The sequence below is a fragment of the Molossus molossus genome, unplaced genomic scaffold, assembly GCF_014108415.1.
Source record: "Molossus molossus isolate mMolMol1 unplaced genomic scaffold, mMolMol1.p scaffold_m16_p_6, whole genome shotgun sequence".
Lineage (NCBI taxonomy): Eukaryota > Metazoa > Chordata > Mammalia > Chiroptera > Molossidae > Molossus > Molossus molossus.
This window is the reverse complement of record NW_023425399.1, coordinates 118,029,559-118,045,590: the sequence shown is the minus strand read 5'-3', so window position 1 is coordinate 118,045,590 and position 16,032 is coordinate 118,029,559. Positions and strand designations below refer to the sequence as shown.

At 48.4% G+C, this 16,032-nt stretch overlaps 2 protein-coding genes and 1 non-coding gene across 7 annotated transcripts; 1 reads left to right on the top strand and 2 right to left on the bottom strand.

The window, feature by feature from the left end:
* The first annotated feature begins 17 nt into the window (after positions 1 to 17).
* TXNL4A (thioredoxin like 4A) lies at positions 18 to 8,649 on the top strand. Of its 5 annotated transcripts, XM_036244968.1 has the most exons (5): positions 267 to 381; positions 2,902 to 2,971; positions 3,145 to 3,248; positions 7,992 to 8,095; positions 8,287 to 8,649. In XM_036244968.1, the coding sequence occupies exons 4-5, from the start codon at positions 8,052 to 8,054 to the stop codon at positions 8,456 to 8,458; spliced, it is 216 nt and encodes a 71-aa protein (XP_036100861.1). In that variant the 5' UTR covers positions 267 to 381; positions 2,902 to 2,971; positions 3,145 to 3,248; positions 7,992 to 8,051; the 3' UTR covers positions 8,459 to 8,649. The 5 variants fall into 5 exon arrangements, with proteins under 5 accessions (XP_036100858.1, XP_036100861.1, XP_036100859.1 ...); XM_036244965.1 differs by lacking the exons at positions 2,902 to 2,971; positions 3,145 to 3,248 and adding an exon at positions 18 to 54 and having other exon boundaries at positions 209 to 381; XM_036244966.1 differs by lacking the exon at positions 3,145 to 3,248.
* On the bottom strand, positions 5,335 to 5,450 carry LOC118619458. The gene has a single exon (XR_004957233.1). It is a non-coding gene; the product is annotated as a small nucleolar RNA SNORA31 (small nucleolar RNA).
* A 1,625-nt stretch (positions 8,650 to 10,274) lies between the features above and the next one.
* HSBP1L1 (heat shock factor binding protein 1 like 1) lies at positions 10,275 to 14,073 on the bottom strand. Its single transcript, XM_036245150.1, has 4 exons — positions 13,840 to 14,073; positions 13,037 to 13,103; positions 12,066 to 12,184; positions 10,275 to 10,377 (listed from the first exon to the last, which is right to left on the bottom strand). The coding sequence occupies exons 1-4, from the start codon at positions 13,885 to 13,887 to the stop codon at positions 10,366 to 10,368; spliced, it is 246 nt and encodes an 81-aa protein (XP_036101043.1). The 5' UTR covers positions 13,888 to 14,073; the 3' UTR covers positions 10,275 to 10,365.
* Between the last annotated feature and the right edge of the window lie 1,959 nt (positions 14,074 to 16,032).

The window sequence follows — 16,032 nt, the reverse complement described above, 5'->3', positions numbered from 1 at the left end:
GTGCGCTCGCCCGGCCGGAGCAGCCGCCGCGCGGGAGGTTTGGTGTCGCCCGAGGTCCGTGCGGGCCGGGGCCGGGGAGCGGGTCCGGGGTCCGGGGGGCGGCGGCCGGGCGGGGGTGCGGCCGGGAGGGGCTGCGGGTCGGTGGGAGCCCCGCGCCGCGTGCTGTGGCTGGGCCGGCGCAGCTCCTCCACCGAGCCCTCTCCCGCAGGGGCCCGTGGAGTCGCCAGCATGTCGTACATGCTCCCGCACTTGCACAACGGCTGGCAGGTGGACCAGGCCATCCTCTCGGAAGAAGACCGCGTGGTCGTCATTCGGTTCGGGCACGACTGGGACCCTACGTGCATGAAGATGGACGAGGTTCTGTACAGCATAGCGGAGAAGGTACGGCCGCCCGGCTCCCGCTCCCGCCGCGCCGCGGGGCTCGGGCCCGCTTTCTTTTGCTTGGCCGGTTGACAGGAAACTTTAAAAGTGAGGTTAAAGACGGCACTCCATACTCTTTCTTCGGCCTTACTCCCCCCCCCCCCCCCCCTTGTACGTCCCCCTAGTGGGAACCGAACCCGGGACTCTGTACGGAGGCCGACGCTCCAAACGCTGAGCCAAACCGGCCAGGGCTTCGGGCCTTAAGTTTTAATGTGCCAGCAAAGAAAGAGAAGACGCAGGTTTGACCTGGTGATATGAGGACCGGCTCCCCGACATTACACGCGATAGGTGATGTGTGTTTCGGGGAGAAGTTCCCATGCGTGACAGAAAAGTTCACGATCCCTCTCCCTAGATAAATAACTTAATGATTTCTAATGGTAGGGTGTTCTCCAAATTTTGCATCTATAGTGCCATGCACACATTTGGCATACTTTGGCAAGACTGTTGGAGCTCCCTTTAAATGGCTTAGTTAAAAAGGGCTGTTCTCTTTAGCAGGAAGTTTGTATGTTGTTAGTAAGGCAGAGCACTTACGTTAATAGCGTTGTAAATCCTGCTGTTTTCTTTGCATCGTTTCTACTTTCTTAACACAAGAGATTTAAGTGCAGGAACAATCGGAGAAAATAGAATTGGGCTTTGTTAGATAGTTTTCCTGACGTTTTGACACTGGGATGTCCGGGGTACTTGTTTTCTGACAGCAAGACTGCTGTAGGGCGTTTCTGCGTATTGACTTTAGAGAAAGGAAGGGAGCGGGAGAGAGGTGGAAACATCGATGAGAGAGAACATTCATTGGCCGCCTCCTGCATGCCCCCACTGGGGATCGGGCCCACAACCTGGGCATGTGCCCTGACCGGGAATGGAACTGGCGACCTCTTGGTGCAGGGTCAACGCTCAACCACTGAGCCACACTGGCCGGGTCAGGGCCTTAATTCTTTTTTCTAATTTCCTCATGGTGATTTTAGATAACTTTAATTTGAATTTTTACAGTTGCAGCAATAGGGCAAAAGGCACATATATTAGGGTGCCAATGAAATAATTAACTTACTATTTTATGAATTATTTGAAAGGTCATTTGAATGAAGAGTAAAACTGGAAATACTGAAACCACATTTTCTTTCATGGGAATAGGAGATGCTAATATAGGCTGGTTGAAATAACACCTTTGAGTAAATAGGAACTGCAGTAAATATATACTTTGTGTTTAGAAAAGGAAAGCTGATTTTTACTGTCTCCTATTTGCTAGGAGCGGCAGAGTGAGGTAGGGGTGGTGGCATTGTGTACTTTAGGGACTGTTCTGGGTCTGTCATCATAAGTACCACTTGGAATACTTGCCAAGTGCATGGCAGAGATTCTGATTCTATGGGTCTGGGTGAGGTCCAGAGACGACTTCTTTGAGAAACTCCTCTGGGAATTGTGAGGTGACTTTCGTAAATCCCTCAACAGAGGTCTGGGTCCAAGTACAAGTGCTGTGCTTGCCAGCCATTCCTAAGACAGTGAGGAGCTTGGGGAGGTGACTGGGGAGCTCGGGAGAGCCTTGAGCGAGGTGGTGTTGGAATCATCTATTCATTGCTTAAGCCGTGCTGGTCAGGGGCAGGTGCTGCTGGGTTCTGAGGACTCTAGCAAGCACCTTTCCAGTAGGCAGATCGTTAGCGTGTTGACTTTGAAATAACCTGGGGTGTGTGTCCTGGATTCTACCTTGCAGGTGGCTGCATAATCACCAGGTGATGTCAGACCCTGCTGCCCTCAGCGCCAGGCTTAGGATGCCTGGAGACGGGAGGTGGGTTGGCTATATCTGAGCAAAACTCAGCAAGATGCTCTTAGCTAGGAGACAGGTTTTGTGTGTTAATGTAAGTTTTTAGGGACTTTACCAGAGTGGTTCTTTTCTAATGCCTACGTGTCAGTTATAGACCAATCACTGTGTCATCAGTGGACACCCTCTTCTTGTGTTCAAGCTGTTAAACAGGACCTTTTAGTTAGGGTTTGACTAAACTTTGACTATTTTCTTTTGGTCTTTTTCTTTATTAATTTTAGAGAGAGAGGAAAGGAGAGGGAGAGAGATAGGAACATTGATGAGCAAGAACATCGATTGGCCGCCTCCTACATGCCCCACAGGGGGGATCGTGCCCACAACTTGGGCATGTGCCCTGAATGGGAATCGAACCAGTGACTTCTTGGTGCAGGGTCGACGCTCAGCCACTCAGCCGCACACAGGGCCTTTCCTTTGGTCTTTTAAGTTATCCTTTTTCTTTAGTCCAAAAATGTGGGTTTTTATTTTAATAAACTTTCAATATTGTGTTATAATGTAGCTATTCAAAATGCAAACTTGAAATGCATTATAAGACAATGTTTTATTCTTAGTATAAGGGCAAAATAAAGAGTTTATAATTTTGGGAGTTTTTTTGGGGAAGCTCAACAGGAATTTTTGAGATCGGAGGTTTCAGTATAAAGAACAATTTAACTCTATGTAAAAATCTCCCTCTGCAGAAATGGCAGATAGTGGGGGATCGTCCTCGTCTTGTTACGGGCCCTGTTTGGACACCCCAGCTGCTTTAAAGTGAGTAAAAGTTCTGTGTTGAGGATGGGATGTGGTGTGTTGACTCGATGCTCCGACAGTCCAACCCCTCCTCGTGCTGGATTAGTTCTGAGCTGTGCTGAGATAGGCTAACAGGTTTCACAGCTGTCTGGAAGTTGGTCCAGTGACAATAACAAATAAAATTTCCTATTTAGCAGCTGGTTTTATGCGGGGCTTTGAGGAGAGCCTGCTGTGTGCCCTCTGAGCTGCCTGCCATCCTGGAGGAACAGTTTGTCACAGCTCACTGTTAAATCTCACGGTGGGTAAGAATAAGTGGGACATTTAATTTTTGTATTAAAAAACTCATACGAATGGTTGAAAATAAGCAGAACCTCAGTGATACTGACTCACGATCGTACATTCTAGATGCAACTGTACGTAAGGCACAAGCATTGATGAAACTCTTTAGGGATGACTGTGGGGTCTTTCTGAAGCCTCACGTAAAGCACGGGAGCCAGTGGACGTGGTGCTGCTTGGTGAGGAATGGACGGGCACCAACAGAAGGCTTTGTGTCCACTGTGGCTTTGTGTCTGCGTATAACCACCTGGCAGCTGTGAGAGGCAGGATTGAGCAGTGGTTGAGGCTCCAGACAGAGCTGGATTCTGCCACCTAACTGCCTGTGTGGTCTTAAATAACTCCTTTGAAGGAAAGGGATACTAGTGCCTGACTCATAGGTAGTTGGGAGGGCAGAGTTAACATCAAGGTTCCCAGAAAGAACACTTCCTGTTTCATAGCAGGTGGTCTATTTAGTAATCATTAGCGACCATTATTATTACTAGATCTCTCACATCACAAAATTTGCAACCATTATTGTGAGTAGAGCTGATCAGGACACAGTTTTGGAAAATAAAGTTACCATATAATTTTGGCGAGATTTGGAATGAGTCACTTAACACTCTAATACTTAGCCGATTGACGGCCCAGGACATTATTCTGGAGCGTTAGATATTCTCAGCTCAGGGAGGAGCTTCCTACAAAGAGCAGGGTGTTGACCACTGACTCGCTGAAGCAGAAGGTGTGCTCATAAAACGTGGGCAACGGGGCTGGAAAGGATCCTTACTGTTGTGGATGATGAAAAGAATAAGTATATCAAAAACAACTTGATAATAGAAATGAAATTTGTACTTCATTTGGTACTTGGTTCACAAATACATTATTCCACAACCAGTTAAGATTACTACAGATATAGTAGGCAAAATGTATTTTAAATATGGTAGACTTATGCAAGTACATTTACAGTATCATTTAAAAAGATGGTTCTCATGGGTAAATGGAAAAAGAACTTGAAAAAAGAAATTCCAGTGGTTAAGTAAACTTCAGAGAAACACATTAAAACGGTGCACGGTGTTCTAGGTACATTGGAGACAAAAAGGCGAACGTGTTGAAGTGTGCGGTGTGCTGGAAGCCATGGGGTCTCGGTAGAGCTGGCATCACCCTGGGGATCAAGGCTGGCACTGCCCCACCCCGCCCCCCTTCTCAGTGACCCACCCTCCAAGGCTTTGTGCTCCGAGAGACCATTGCTGTCATTTACAGCAAGGATGGAAACAGCCACAATGTCCAGTGATAGGGGAACACTTAGGCCGGCACAGTGCAGGTAGGAGACTGACCCCTCACGTGGTCCTTAGGGTAGCTCCTGGCAGGTGCTAGCAGTTACCTGTCTGGGCTTGGAAATTGGGATTTAAATTGGGAATGCCCACCCTACTGGGTAGAATATTATTTGGCCATTAAGAAACAGTTTCCTGCGAGCTTTATTTAATGACATGGGGAGACAGTGATGTCAGCTGGAGAACAGCAGAATGTGCGAGGTGTCCTCAGCACGCACTGGGGGGGACAGGAACCCCCACTTTCACTCTGGACACTGGGACACTGTTGTGTATTAGGATTCTCCTGTGGTTTAGTTATATGATTTGTTTGAAAAGTACTGGACTGGCTACAAAAGAGCAGTTTTTTCATTTCACTTCTGTATTTTCCAAATGAATGTGTTTTGTTTTTTGTTTTTTCCTGTAAAAACACGATTGATCGATTGATGTTTTCAAACATAGTTACTATTTTTTGTTATTACTACTATTATTATTATTCTTAATTGACTTGAGAGAGAGAGAGAGGAAGAAAGAGGGAGAGAGAGAGAGAGAGAGAAACATCTATGAGAGAGAACATCGATTGGCCACCTCCTGCATGTCCCCCACTGGGATCTGGCCCACAACCTGGGCACGTGCCCTTACCGGGAATCGAACTGGTGACCTCTAGGTGCAGGGTTGATGCTCAGCCACTGAGCACAGCACCGGGCACAAGGAAGATCCATTAAACGCTTCCCAAAGTGAAAACACTGAACACTGCCAGGCTGCAGATGTGGCCCCTGTTCAGTCGGGGCTGCCACACAGGCAGGCAGACCACGCAGGGATTTCTTTCTTGTGTATCACAGTGAAAACCAACTTTTTTAAATGGGGGAAGATAGACACCTACTTAATTTCAGTTGTATGTTCACATGCAGGGTTCTAGTAGGCTGCAGATCCACTAATGGATGTGCACTGTTTAGGGTCGTGGTTCAGACCATGTGGAAGGCTTCAGGACAACAGAGGCGACTCAAAGCTTCGTGAGGAGGAGGTTTGACAGGTGGGAGCCTCTCCGGAGGACTGCTGCTGCGGTCTTGGGACAGCCTCCTGTCAGGCCCCTACCTCGGAGGAAGGGGGTGGACCTGACCCCCATAAGGCAGGTCTGAACTCAGGATTATAGAGTTAAGTCTATACTGTCCAAAACCACAGTTTGTAGTGGCAATGTGTTTCTTGAGTTTTGAAGTATGAGTTTACTGTTGACGTTAATTCATTCAGCAGATATTTACTAGTGCCTTGAACGTGTTGGGTGTTTAGCCCTGAGGACACATCAGTAAAGACCACAGATGTGGTTCCTGGCCTCATGACTTACCTCAAGTGGAAAAACCAAGTTCTGTGCTGTCACTTAATTGGGGTTTATTGTACCTTTGAATGAGCTGCAGTTTTCTTATCATTGAAGGCAAAGGGAAATCAGGCCATTTCTAAAAATCTCACTCTGAAAGGCCTCTCGGGTTTTCATGTGACGGCAGCTTAAGCCCCATTCAGGAGACGGATGCAGGTGTGTTCAGACTAGAACATCAGTATCTCCCGTTTTAAGTTACAATAACCTCCATTATGTGGGAAGTAATAAAGCAAGAAAATGGTTTTTTTAAAGAAAGCATCTCTGCTTAGTGAACTTTTCAGAAGGCAGCACCTTACGAACTGGCAGGTAACGGCTGTGAAGAGAGCCTGTGGCTGCCGCCACCCAGCCCCGGTGGGAGCGGCTGCGGTGACCCGAGCCCTCGGAGGTTGCGGGACATCTGTGCTCAGCTCGAGTTCTTCGGTCCTCAGGAAACAGTGGCGTGTGCACTGGTTCAGGCTAGAATGTTCCCTGCTGAATAGATGATATTCTTGAAAACGAATTTTTTTTTTTATCCTCACCCGAGGACATTTTTCCATTTTTCACTCAGACAGAGCAGGAAGGAGAGAGAGGAAGAGAGAGAAACATCGACGTGAAAGGGACACATCGAGTGGCCGCCACCCACACGAACCAGCCAGGACGGGGACAAACTGCAGGCAAGGTACATGCCCTTAGCGGGAACCGAACCCGGGTCTCTGCGGACCGCAGGCTGACGCTCTAACCGCTGAGCCAAACCGGCCAGGGCTTGAAAACGAATTCTTAATTTATTTATTTATTTTTTATCCTCACCCGAGGATGTTTTTCCATTTTTTGTACAGATAGAGTAGGAGGGAGAGAGAGAGAGAAACATCGACGTGAAGGGAAACATCGAGTGGCTGCCACCCGCACGACCAACCAGGGCCGGGGACAAACTGCAACCGAAGTACGTGCCCTTAGCGGGAACCGAACCTGGGTCTCTCCGGACCGCAGGCCGACTCTCTAACCGCTGAGCCAAACTGGCCAGGGCGAAAACGAATTCTTTATAGTCATGAAAAATCAGGAAGAAAGTAACAGAATAGTAAAATAATGACGTAGACATTTGATGAACTAATTATTTAATGTAACCATAAAAGTTGTATGTCTGTGAAGCATAGAAGAGAATGCTTGTGGTTAAAGCAGCACTGAATGCTGCAGCATGATCACTTACGGTCACACTGTGTAAGCCAGTATGAACAGACTATTTGTGTTAGTATGTCTGCCAGGAGCCCTGGCTGGGTGACTTAGTTGGAGAAAAATAATACATTAAAAATACCTTTGCAGCAGTGAACTTTTTGTTGGGATTGAAGGTGATTTTATTTTTAGTTTTCTGGGTTTTCTAGATCCTCTCTGGTAAACTTGCAATTAAAGAAAATGTGCTATAGACGATTTTATTTGTGGTATTAATTTGTTAGTATTTACAAGAGTTCATACCCAAGTACATCGGAACGTATGGCCGAACTCGAACGGCATGCGGCAAAGCAGCTGTTCTGTGCACGTGATTGAGTGCTTACAGAATTCAAGTTTGGAAAAGTTGGTGTAGGTTATTGCTAGATCAGCATAAATGATATATCTGCTGATATTTTGTGAAGGTTCTTGTAACTTGTTACTCAAAAAAATTTGAAGGGAGTTGTGAATGGTCAATTACTGCTCAGTGTCCCGAGCTCATTGAATTATTTTTCTTTGTTAACTACAGGGAAAATGTTGGAGAGTTCATTTGAAAATTGTTCTATTATACACAGATTTTTTTTTTTTAATATTGATTTTTTTTTTCAAAGAGAGAGTAAGGGAGAGAGAGATAGAAACATGGATGTGAGAGAGAAACATCAATCAGCTGCCTCCCGCACACCCCCTACTGGGGATCGAGCCCGCAACCCAGACATGTGCTCCGACTGGGAATCAAACCAGGACTTCTCAGTCCATCTACGCTCCATCCACTGAGCCACAACAGCTCGCTTGTTTTCATTTTTAATGTGCTTTTACTGAATAAAAAACTGACTTATTGTTTTAGGTTTTTTTCAATTGTCTTTACTTTTAGGTTAAAAATTTTGCAGTTATTTATCTTGTGGATATCACAGAAGTACCTGACTTCAACAAAATGTACGAGCTTTACGATCCCTGCACTGTCATGTTTTTCTTCAGGTACGTACTCTGCTCTCAGCGTTGTTGTTTGACATTGTTGGTCTGCAAGTTTCACGTGATCAGTGCCTTCAGATTCTTTCATGTCGAAGGAAGTCATGCAGCCGTATCACATACAGACTGTGTCACCAGGCAGGTGTTTCCTTGGGGTCCCTTCTAGAGGCCTTGATGAGTGTTGCCTATCTCCTCTGCAGGAACAAGCACATCATGATCGACCTGGGCACCGGCAACAACAACAAGATCAACTGGGCCATGGAGGATAAGCAGGAGATGATCGACATCATCGAGACCGTGTACCGGGGCGCCCGCAAGGGCCGTGGCCTGGTCGTGTCCCCAAAGGACTACTCCACGAAGTACCGATACTGAGCGCCCCTCACGGGCCCGGGGTTGGCGGGGGTCACTTCCACGTGTGGACGCTGGCTCTGACGCCTTGGAGGAGGAGTCTGGGAAGGACAGGAAGCTGCACAGCCTCCACGGGAGTCGGCCTGGCTGTGCTTTTATGCTCGCAGATAATCTGTAAGCACCCAGCCGAAGAAACAAATACACAGTGACGGGAAGTCCTGATGGTTTCTTTCTTGTATAGGTTACAGGTTTGGGAAGTAAAAACGTCATTCTTTTTTTTTTTTAATCCTCACCAGGGGACATTTTTCCATTTTTTGTTCAGATAGAGTGGGAGGAAGAGAGAGAGAAACATTGACATGAAAGAGACACATCAAGTGGCTGCCTCCCGCATGACCCCAACCAGGGCAGGGGACACACTGCAACTGAGGTACATGCCCTTAGCAGGAACTAAACCTGGGACTCTTAGGACCGCAGGCCAACACTCTAACCGCTGAGCAAAACTGGCCAGGGCCAAAACATCATACTTGACTGAAGTTCAGGGTGTCTGATGGCCGCTCTGTAGCTCTGAGTGTCCTGGGGCTGCTGAAACAGGACCACACCGAGTGGCACCCAGAAGAAATGTGTCTCTGGCCTGGAGACAGGATGTTCAGGGCCCCAGGTGCCCCTCCCCTCCCCGTCCCAGCCTTTGTCTTCCCCAGGCCTTAGCCCTGAGCCTGCAGCTGACCCCTCTGGGGTGGGCAGCCTGCTGAGAAGGGATGGAGGTTATTTGAAAGCATTTCTGTGTAACCCAGGGATCTAAGTGCTGACAGCCTCCGAGGGGGTGAGGTTAGGTGAGGCTGGAGTTGGCCCCCTGCTCACCTGCCTTTGTGGTTTCCTCGTTTTGCTTGGAGAGCGTTGCTCTGGGAACCTGCCTGGACTAGACATGAACATGAGTCTTCCCACAACGCTGTGACTGGAAATGTTGAGTGATGCAGCCATTTAAAAAGCAGCTTCTATCAGAAAATTGCTTATGATCTTTTAAAAAAATATTTATATAGAAATTAATTTAGAAAAAAAAATAACAGCATATGCTTTTCTTGTGTTTGTTAAGTGGTCATTCGCTTTTGGAATTTTATTCTCACCACACTGCCTTTGTTTTTAAACTTTTTTAATTGATTTTTTTTTTTTTTTAGAGAGGGAGGCGAAGGGGTAGAGAGACAGAAACAGCAACGTGAGACATGATCCGACATGATCCGCTGCTCCTGCACGCCCCCGGGCATGTGCCCTGTGGGGAACTGAACCGGGACCTTAGTCCACAGGGCCACACCAGCCAGGCTGCGTTTGTTTTTTTAATCTTTAATTTTACTAAAATGATTTTTTTTTAATCCTCACCCGAGGACATTTTCCCATATTTTGTTCAGATGGGGGGGGGGGGAATATCGACGTGAAAGGGACACATTGAGTGGTTGCCACCCGCACGACCCAACCAGGGCCGGGGACAGACTGCAACTGAGGTACCTGCCCTTAGCAGGAACCGAACCCGGGTCTCTCTGGACCGCAGGCCGACGCTCCAACCGCTGAGCCAAACCGGCCAGGGCTAAAATGATATTTTAAGTACTGAAAGTCAGAACTTGAGTTATGCAGATTATAACTCAAAAAGTAGTTTTCATTTGATCATTTTCAAGTGTGAATTTGGGTGTAAGAAAAGAGATAAAGATTTATTTACATATGAATGAACTAAACTGGAATCCAGGCTTTCAACAAATGTACCTTAATTCCCTGTAATTACTAGAGCATTTGCATGGGAACAGCTCAGATATAGGAGAACGTGATGTTAGTGACTCATTCAGTCAGGTGGCATCACGGGCTCACCACCAAGTGAGTCGAGTCGACCTGAGCTCCCTGTGGATTCGCGTCCGCCTTCCGCCGCCAGGGGCCACAGTGTCCAGGGCTCACTCTGTCTGCTGGAGTAAACATGGGGAAGGTGTTACGTTTCACTCGGAGACAGAAAGAGCCAGGTCTTTCCGAACACAGAACAGTAGTTTTTTAACATTTTGGGTCATGGACTCTCCTCCCAGGCACCACGCCCCCCACCCCGCCCCGGAGCACACGTTAGGGTTTGCAGATCCCCTGAAGCCCAAGGCACAAGCCCTGACCTAGTGCCACCTTCAAGCACAGGTTTAGTCAAGCAGACGAATTTATTTAGGCCTTTCTTTTAATGTCAACAGCGTTAACTGCTTTGAGCAAACTTGAGATACCTGGACTCATGCTGCTTTATGGCTATATGTGTGTAAAAAGTGAAGTCTTGCCCTGGCCAGCTGGCTCCATTGGTTGGAGCATCACCCAGTACACTGGAAGGTGGCAGATTCGATTCCCGGTCAGGGCACATCCCCAGGTTCAGTCCTCGGCTGGGACACATTTGGGAGGCAGCTGGCCCTGGCCGTTTTGGCTCAGCGGTTGGAGCATCGGCCTGCAGACCAGAGAGTCCCGGGTTCAGTTCCCACTAGGGGCATGTACCAAAATAAAATTAAATAAATAAATAAAGAGATGGGAGGCAACTGATTGATGTTTCTCAAATAAAAAAAATTTTTAAAGTGAAGTCTTGATACTTAACCATTTAATTTGGTGCCTAATATTTAGTGGTTTTTGACCAAATTTGAAACCCTGCTGGAGGGCAGGTGATGAAGGGAGAGGACAGAGTCCCCACGGCCACCCTGTGCCTGGCACTGTGCCAACTCCGGACCCTGCAGAATCACCCATTACTGGTCCCCACCTTCAGGCATGGCTAGTCACCAGTCAGCCCTCAGAGGTGGACGGCTCAGCGTCCAGTAGGCCTAGACAGGGCTGCAGGGCAGGTGTATCTTCACCCTACGGGCAGAATTGCAGAGTGCTCGTGGGTAGCAGGACGCAGGGTACAGCTATCTCTTCTACCAGAGGTAGATATTTGTAAGTCACGGATAGGTGAACTAGCTATGATGTATCAGTATGACTTAGGCTAACAATTGTCACTGAATGGGAGAACAAGAAAAGCAAAAGCATCTAATTAAAATATGCTCATATAATCAGAACGGTGCGTCAGTCAACAGGCACATCTTTCAATAAAGTTGTGTTTCTCCACACACATCACATGGACCTGAATCAGTCTGAGACCTGAGGCTGAGCATTTATTTGCATCTAAAGATCCAGTGCAAAATTCCACTGGAAAAGAGAGATTCGCGTGGCAGGGCCAGGGGGGATCCTCCAGACTCTAGAAGTGGGTTGAGGGCTTAATGCAACATTTCTTCTTTAATTCCATGAATACATTGTCTCACAGAAACTGCTACTTATAATCCCCAATGTCTAAATCATGGAGACTTGTGTTTTGACTAAAGATTAATTTGAGGGATGGGGGTAGAAAATACTTAAGCAAAATTCAATCATTTTTTAAGCTTTAAAACCCAAATTTTAAATAAAGTTTTCCACTTAAAATGTGCACTTTTTAAGGAATTACAAGAGCTTCAGTGCGTCTACTTAGAAAGGAGCATCTGTAAAGGGCTGTTACTCCTGAAGTTTTCTCCTGTAGCACAGAAGCAGTAATCCCCACAGGGAACAAGCACGGGATTGTACTTCTCAAGCCGAAAGCAATCACAAGCTCTGCACAATGTAAACTTACTTGGTTTCCTAGTGATGGCTTTACCATTTGTTCTTTGATGGCATTGTGGATCCCAGCTTGCACCATTAAGTCGCTCACGTTCCTCTGCAAGTCCTGGAGGCGGTTCCCCATTTCTTCCAGTGCCGCGTTAAGGTGCAGCCCAGCAGCCCCTGGCAGGGGGGCCCTGCCTCCACCTGCCTGCTCCCCCGTCTGCCACACCCCGGCCGCGCGACTCGGTGAGACAGTCTCTCCCCGGAGGTTTCTGTAGCTGTCTCTGACCTCGGAACTGGCAGCTCAGCTCTGAAATCTTGGCTCCCCTGGACAGAGACTCAGATGTGAGGCACTCTGGTATGTTTCTGTCTTAAGCATACTCTAGTGAGGATGTAAATGTAATGGAAGTGAACTCGGTTTAACTTCATCATGTCTAGGAATCATCTTCTCTGTGGGAACCCATCGACAGGATCAGAAACCGCAAGTTCCATATGTAAATGCTTCGCACAGCTTTTAGGGAATGAATTGAATTGTGTGGAGTGAGCTCAAGTAGGGCAGATGTTACCCTGGTCTGGATTTGCTCAAACTGGAAGCAAACATTCTATCCTGAGTGTGTTTGAATTCATGTCTTAACAAAACAGTGAGCTGCTCAAGTCACGAAACAGCACAGGTGGGAGCCAGGTGTAGCACCCGACACCCGAGGCCTTCGTGTTCTGGGGGCTGCGGGTCTATTTAGGGCTCCAGGGCTCGGTGCAGAAGCCCTGCTAGGGAGTCACGGTCCATGTGTCCACCTACTTTATTGCCACACGAGATGTCCTGTGCTGCCTGCTAGTCAAGCAGGAAGAAATTATGTGTGACGGCAATTACATCAGGAGGCCACGTAAGGCACAGAAGTAAACACCAGGGCATTCTAGGTCAACAATCACCCACTAAAAAGATACTCCACAATAATTTAACAGTTCAAAGCATCACAGTATTTGCGATAAGATAGAAAAGGATATTTCTGAGGTTTAATGTTGCGGTCAGAGCTTGAAAATGTTCTTGAAGTTCGTGAAATAGATTTTCTGCCTGAAAAAATTAGCCGTAAACAACGATTGTAATGTTTACTCTCAGTGTGGGGCATTTCGAGCATCGTAGACTAGAACCATCCACATACGTAAACTTTTAACAAGGGAAGTCTTTTCCACCAGTAGTGGAGGGACAGTGAGAGCCAAGTGCATAACGGAACTAACCGGCAGGACCCTACGCCTGCCCGGGGGCACCAGGACCGCCATGTCCAAGGACGGCAGGAAAACTCTCAGTAGCCCTGGGCGCCGGGAGCCTCCTGGCAGGGTTTGGCAGGGCGGCCACCAGGGGTCATCAGCTGGGATCTGCCGTGCGGAATGTCACGCGGAGACGCCCAACTGCCGGGCAGGCCACAAGCGCAAGTGACTCTCAAACTACTTGCGATGTAATTCGTAAATTCACACGTTTACCTCCACAGACCCGGGAACACTGGGGGTCAGTCTAGCATCGGCATTTCTTTGTGGAGACCACCACCCACTGTCAGAGGGTTTCACCTTCATCAGGAAAATGTAGGTTTAAGTACCTACAACATCTGACAAGTTCTTTTTAACAAGACGGGAATCAGCCTTTCACTGGTGCTTCCAGGTTACAGGAGGGAGGGTGGGTGGGGCCCCGCGGGGCTGCCTGTGGGTGGCCCCCTACAGCTGGGTGCCAGCATGTCCCCACCAGTCCCCAGCCCCGCAAGGAGTCTAGCACCAGGAGGGTGAGGAGGGAGGGTGGGGTCAGGGTCCCCACTCACCTTGCTCTGCAGCACGTCCCCGGGGTCTTCTGGTTCCTGGGTGTCCATGTGGACATGGGGCGTGTGGGGTGGGCCCCCAGTCCAGGTGGGTCCAGGTGGCTCCGGTGGCCGCGGGCAGGGCTCGGGCTGCAGAGTGAACAACTGAGAGCCTGGATGTGCTGTAGATGCAGAACAACTTAGGTGCTGGTGGTGAAGTCCTGGGCGGGGCACAGCTGTCCAAGCCGGGAGACGAAGAAGCTGCTGGGCAGGTCCTGGGAGAAGGCCTGGGAGGTGAGGGCCAGGTTTGGGTGGCCGCTTCATCCTGAAGGTCATTGTCATCGACCCTGGGGTGGGAGCTAAAACCCTCTGCAGGGACCAGGCCTTTGGTCTGAGTAGTTTCACAGCTCCGGTTTGCTTTTTTCATCCCATTGGAGATGCAAGAGGGAGGGTTAGGGCTAGCAATACCTCCTGCCTCTGCTCCTCCCCCTGCTCCTCCTCCTCATTACTATTATAATAAAATGCAACATAAAATCTACCATCAGGCCCTGGCTGGTTTGGCTCAGCGGTTAGAGCGTCGGCCTGTGGTCCGGAGAGACCCGGGTTCGGTTCCCGCTAAGGGCACGTACTTCGGTTGCAGTTTGTCCCCGGCCCTGGTTGGTCGTGCGGGTGGCAGCCACTCGATGTGTCCCTTCACGTCGATGTTTCTCTCTCTCTCTCTCCCTCCCACTCTATCTGTACAAAAAAAAAAAAATGGAAAAATATCCTCGGGTGAGGATTAAAAATCTACCATCAGACATTGTCGGGTGCACAGCTCAGTGGTGTTGGGCACATCCACCCGCACAATTCCTTCATCTTCCCAACTGAACCTCTGTCCCATTAAACTCTGCTCTGTCTTCATGTTCACTTCTCCAACGGGGGTCCTGGTGGCCCTGGGACTGGGCCCTGTCCGCACCCTGCAGGAGACTGTCAGCTTGGAATCTCTGCCACATCTATGGTCGGCTTTAGGGTTCAGAACCCTACGCTCTGTGGCCAGTTCCTGACACACCCCAGCACCTGCATCTGGATTCTGATTTTACGGAAGATCTGGAAGGAGCCCCCCACCCCCTTCTGGTGCCTTTTAGGCCTGTCTGAGTGGGAGCTCCTGGGTCACTTTGTGGGTGGCGACCTGTTTTGTACTGGTTTTGTACCCCTTTAAGCTTGAAGCTCTGTGGGGCAGGGCTGTGGCTGTCCGAGTCACCCCGATGGCCCAGGGTTGTAGCTGAGCCACACAGCACGTGGGCACCTGAGTTGCTGAATGTGTTTGTGAAACAGCCACACAGGCAAAGCCCCCAAGAGCATTAGTAACCAAAACCACACTGAGCCCGGCCCATGTGGCTCAGTGGCTGAGCATTGACCCTGCACCAAGAGGTTGCCGGTTCAATTCCCAGTCGAGGCACATGTCCAGGTTGTGGGCCTGATCCCCAGTGGGGGGCATGAAGGAGGCAGCCAATCGATGTTCTCTCTCATTGATGTTTCTATCTCTTCCTTCCTCTCCAAAATCAATAAAGAAAAAAAAGTTAAAAAAAACACCCCCCCCCCCAAAACCACACTGAGATCCCAGTTCACACCCATGATGGCTGCAATCAAACACAGACAATAACAAGTGCTGGCAGGAGGTGGCAAATCTGGGAACTCACAATTGCTGAGAGAATGGGGTACAGTGCAGTCAGTGTGGAAAGAGCCTGCTGGTCCCTAAAACCTCAATCCCACCTTGAGGTATTGACCCAAGAGAAATGATGACGTGTCCACACCAAAACACGTGCACAGATGTTTACAGCAGCGTGGAAAGGGGGAGCCAGTGTTTAATGGGTACAGAGTTTCAGTTTGGAAAGAGGAAACGTTCTGAGATCATGGCGGGGATGGCTGGACAACCTCGAGGATGTACTTACTGCGACTTAATGTGCACTTGCTGCCTTCAAGGTGGTAAATCTGATACTGTGTATATTTTACTACTATATATACATTTTTCACCATGTGCTGCACACTGTAGCTTTTATACTTTATTAAATAGTAGTTTTATTTATTTTTAAATTTTATTTTTGTTATAGATGTTTCTCCTTTTCCCCTCATTGACACCCTTCCCCTGATCCCCCCCCCCCCCCACACACACAAATTATATCTTTTTAAAATTACATCTTCCCAGCTAACTCTTTAAAACCCTAGGCTACAAATTCC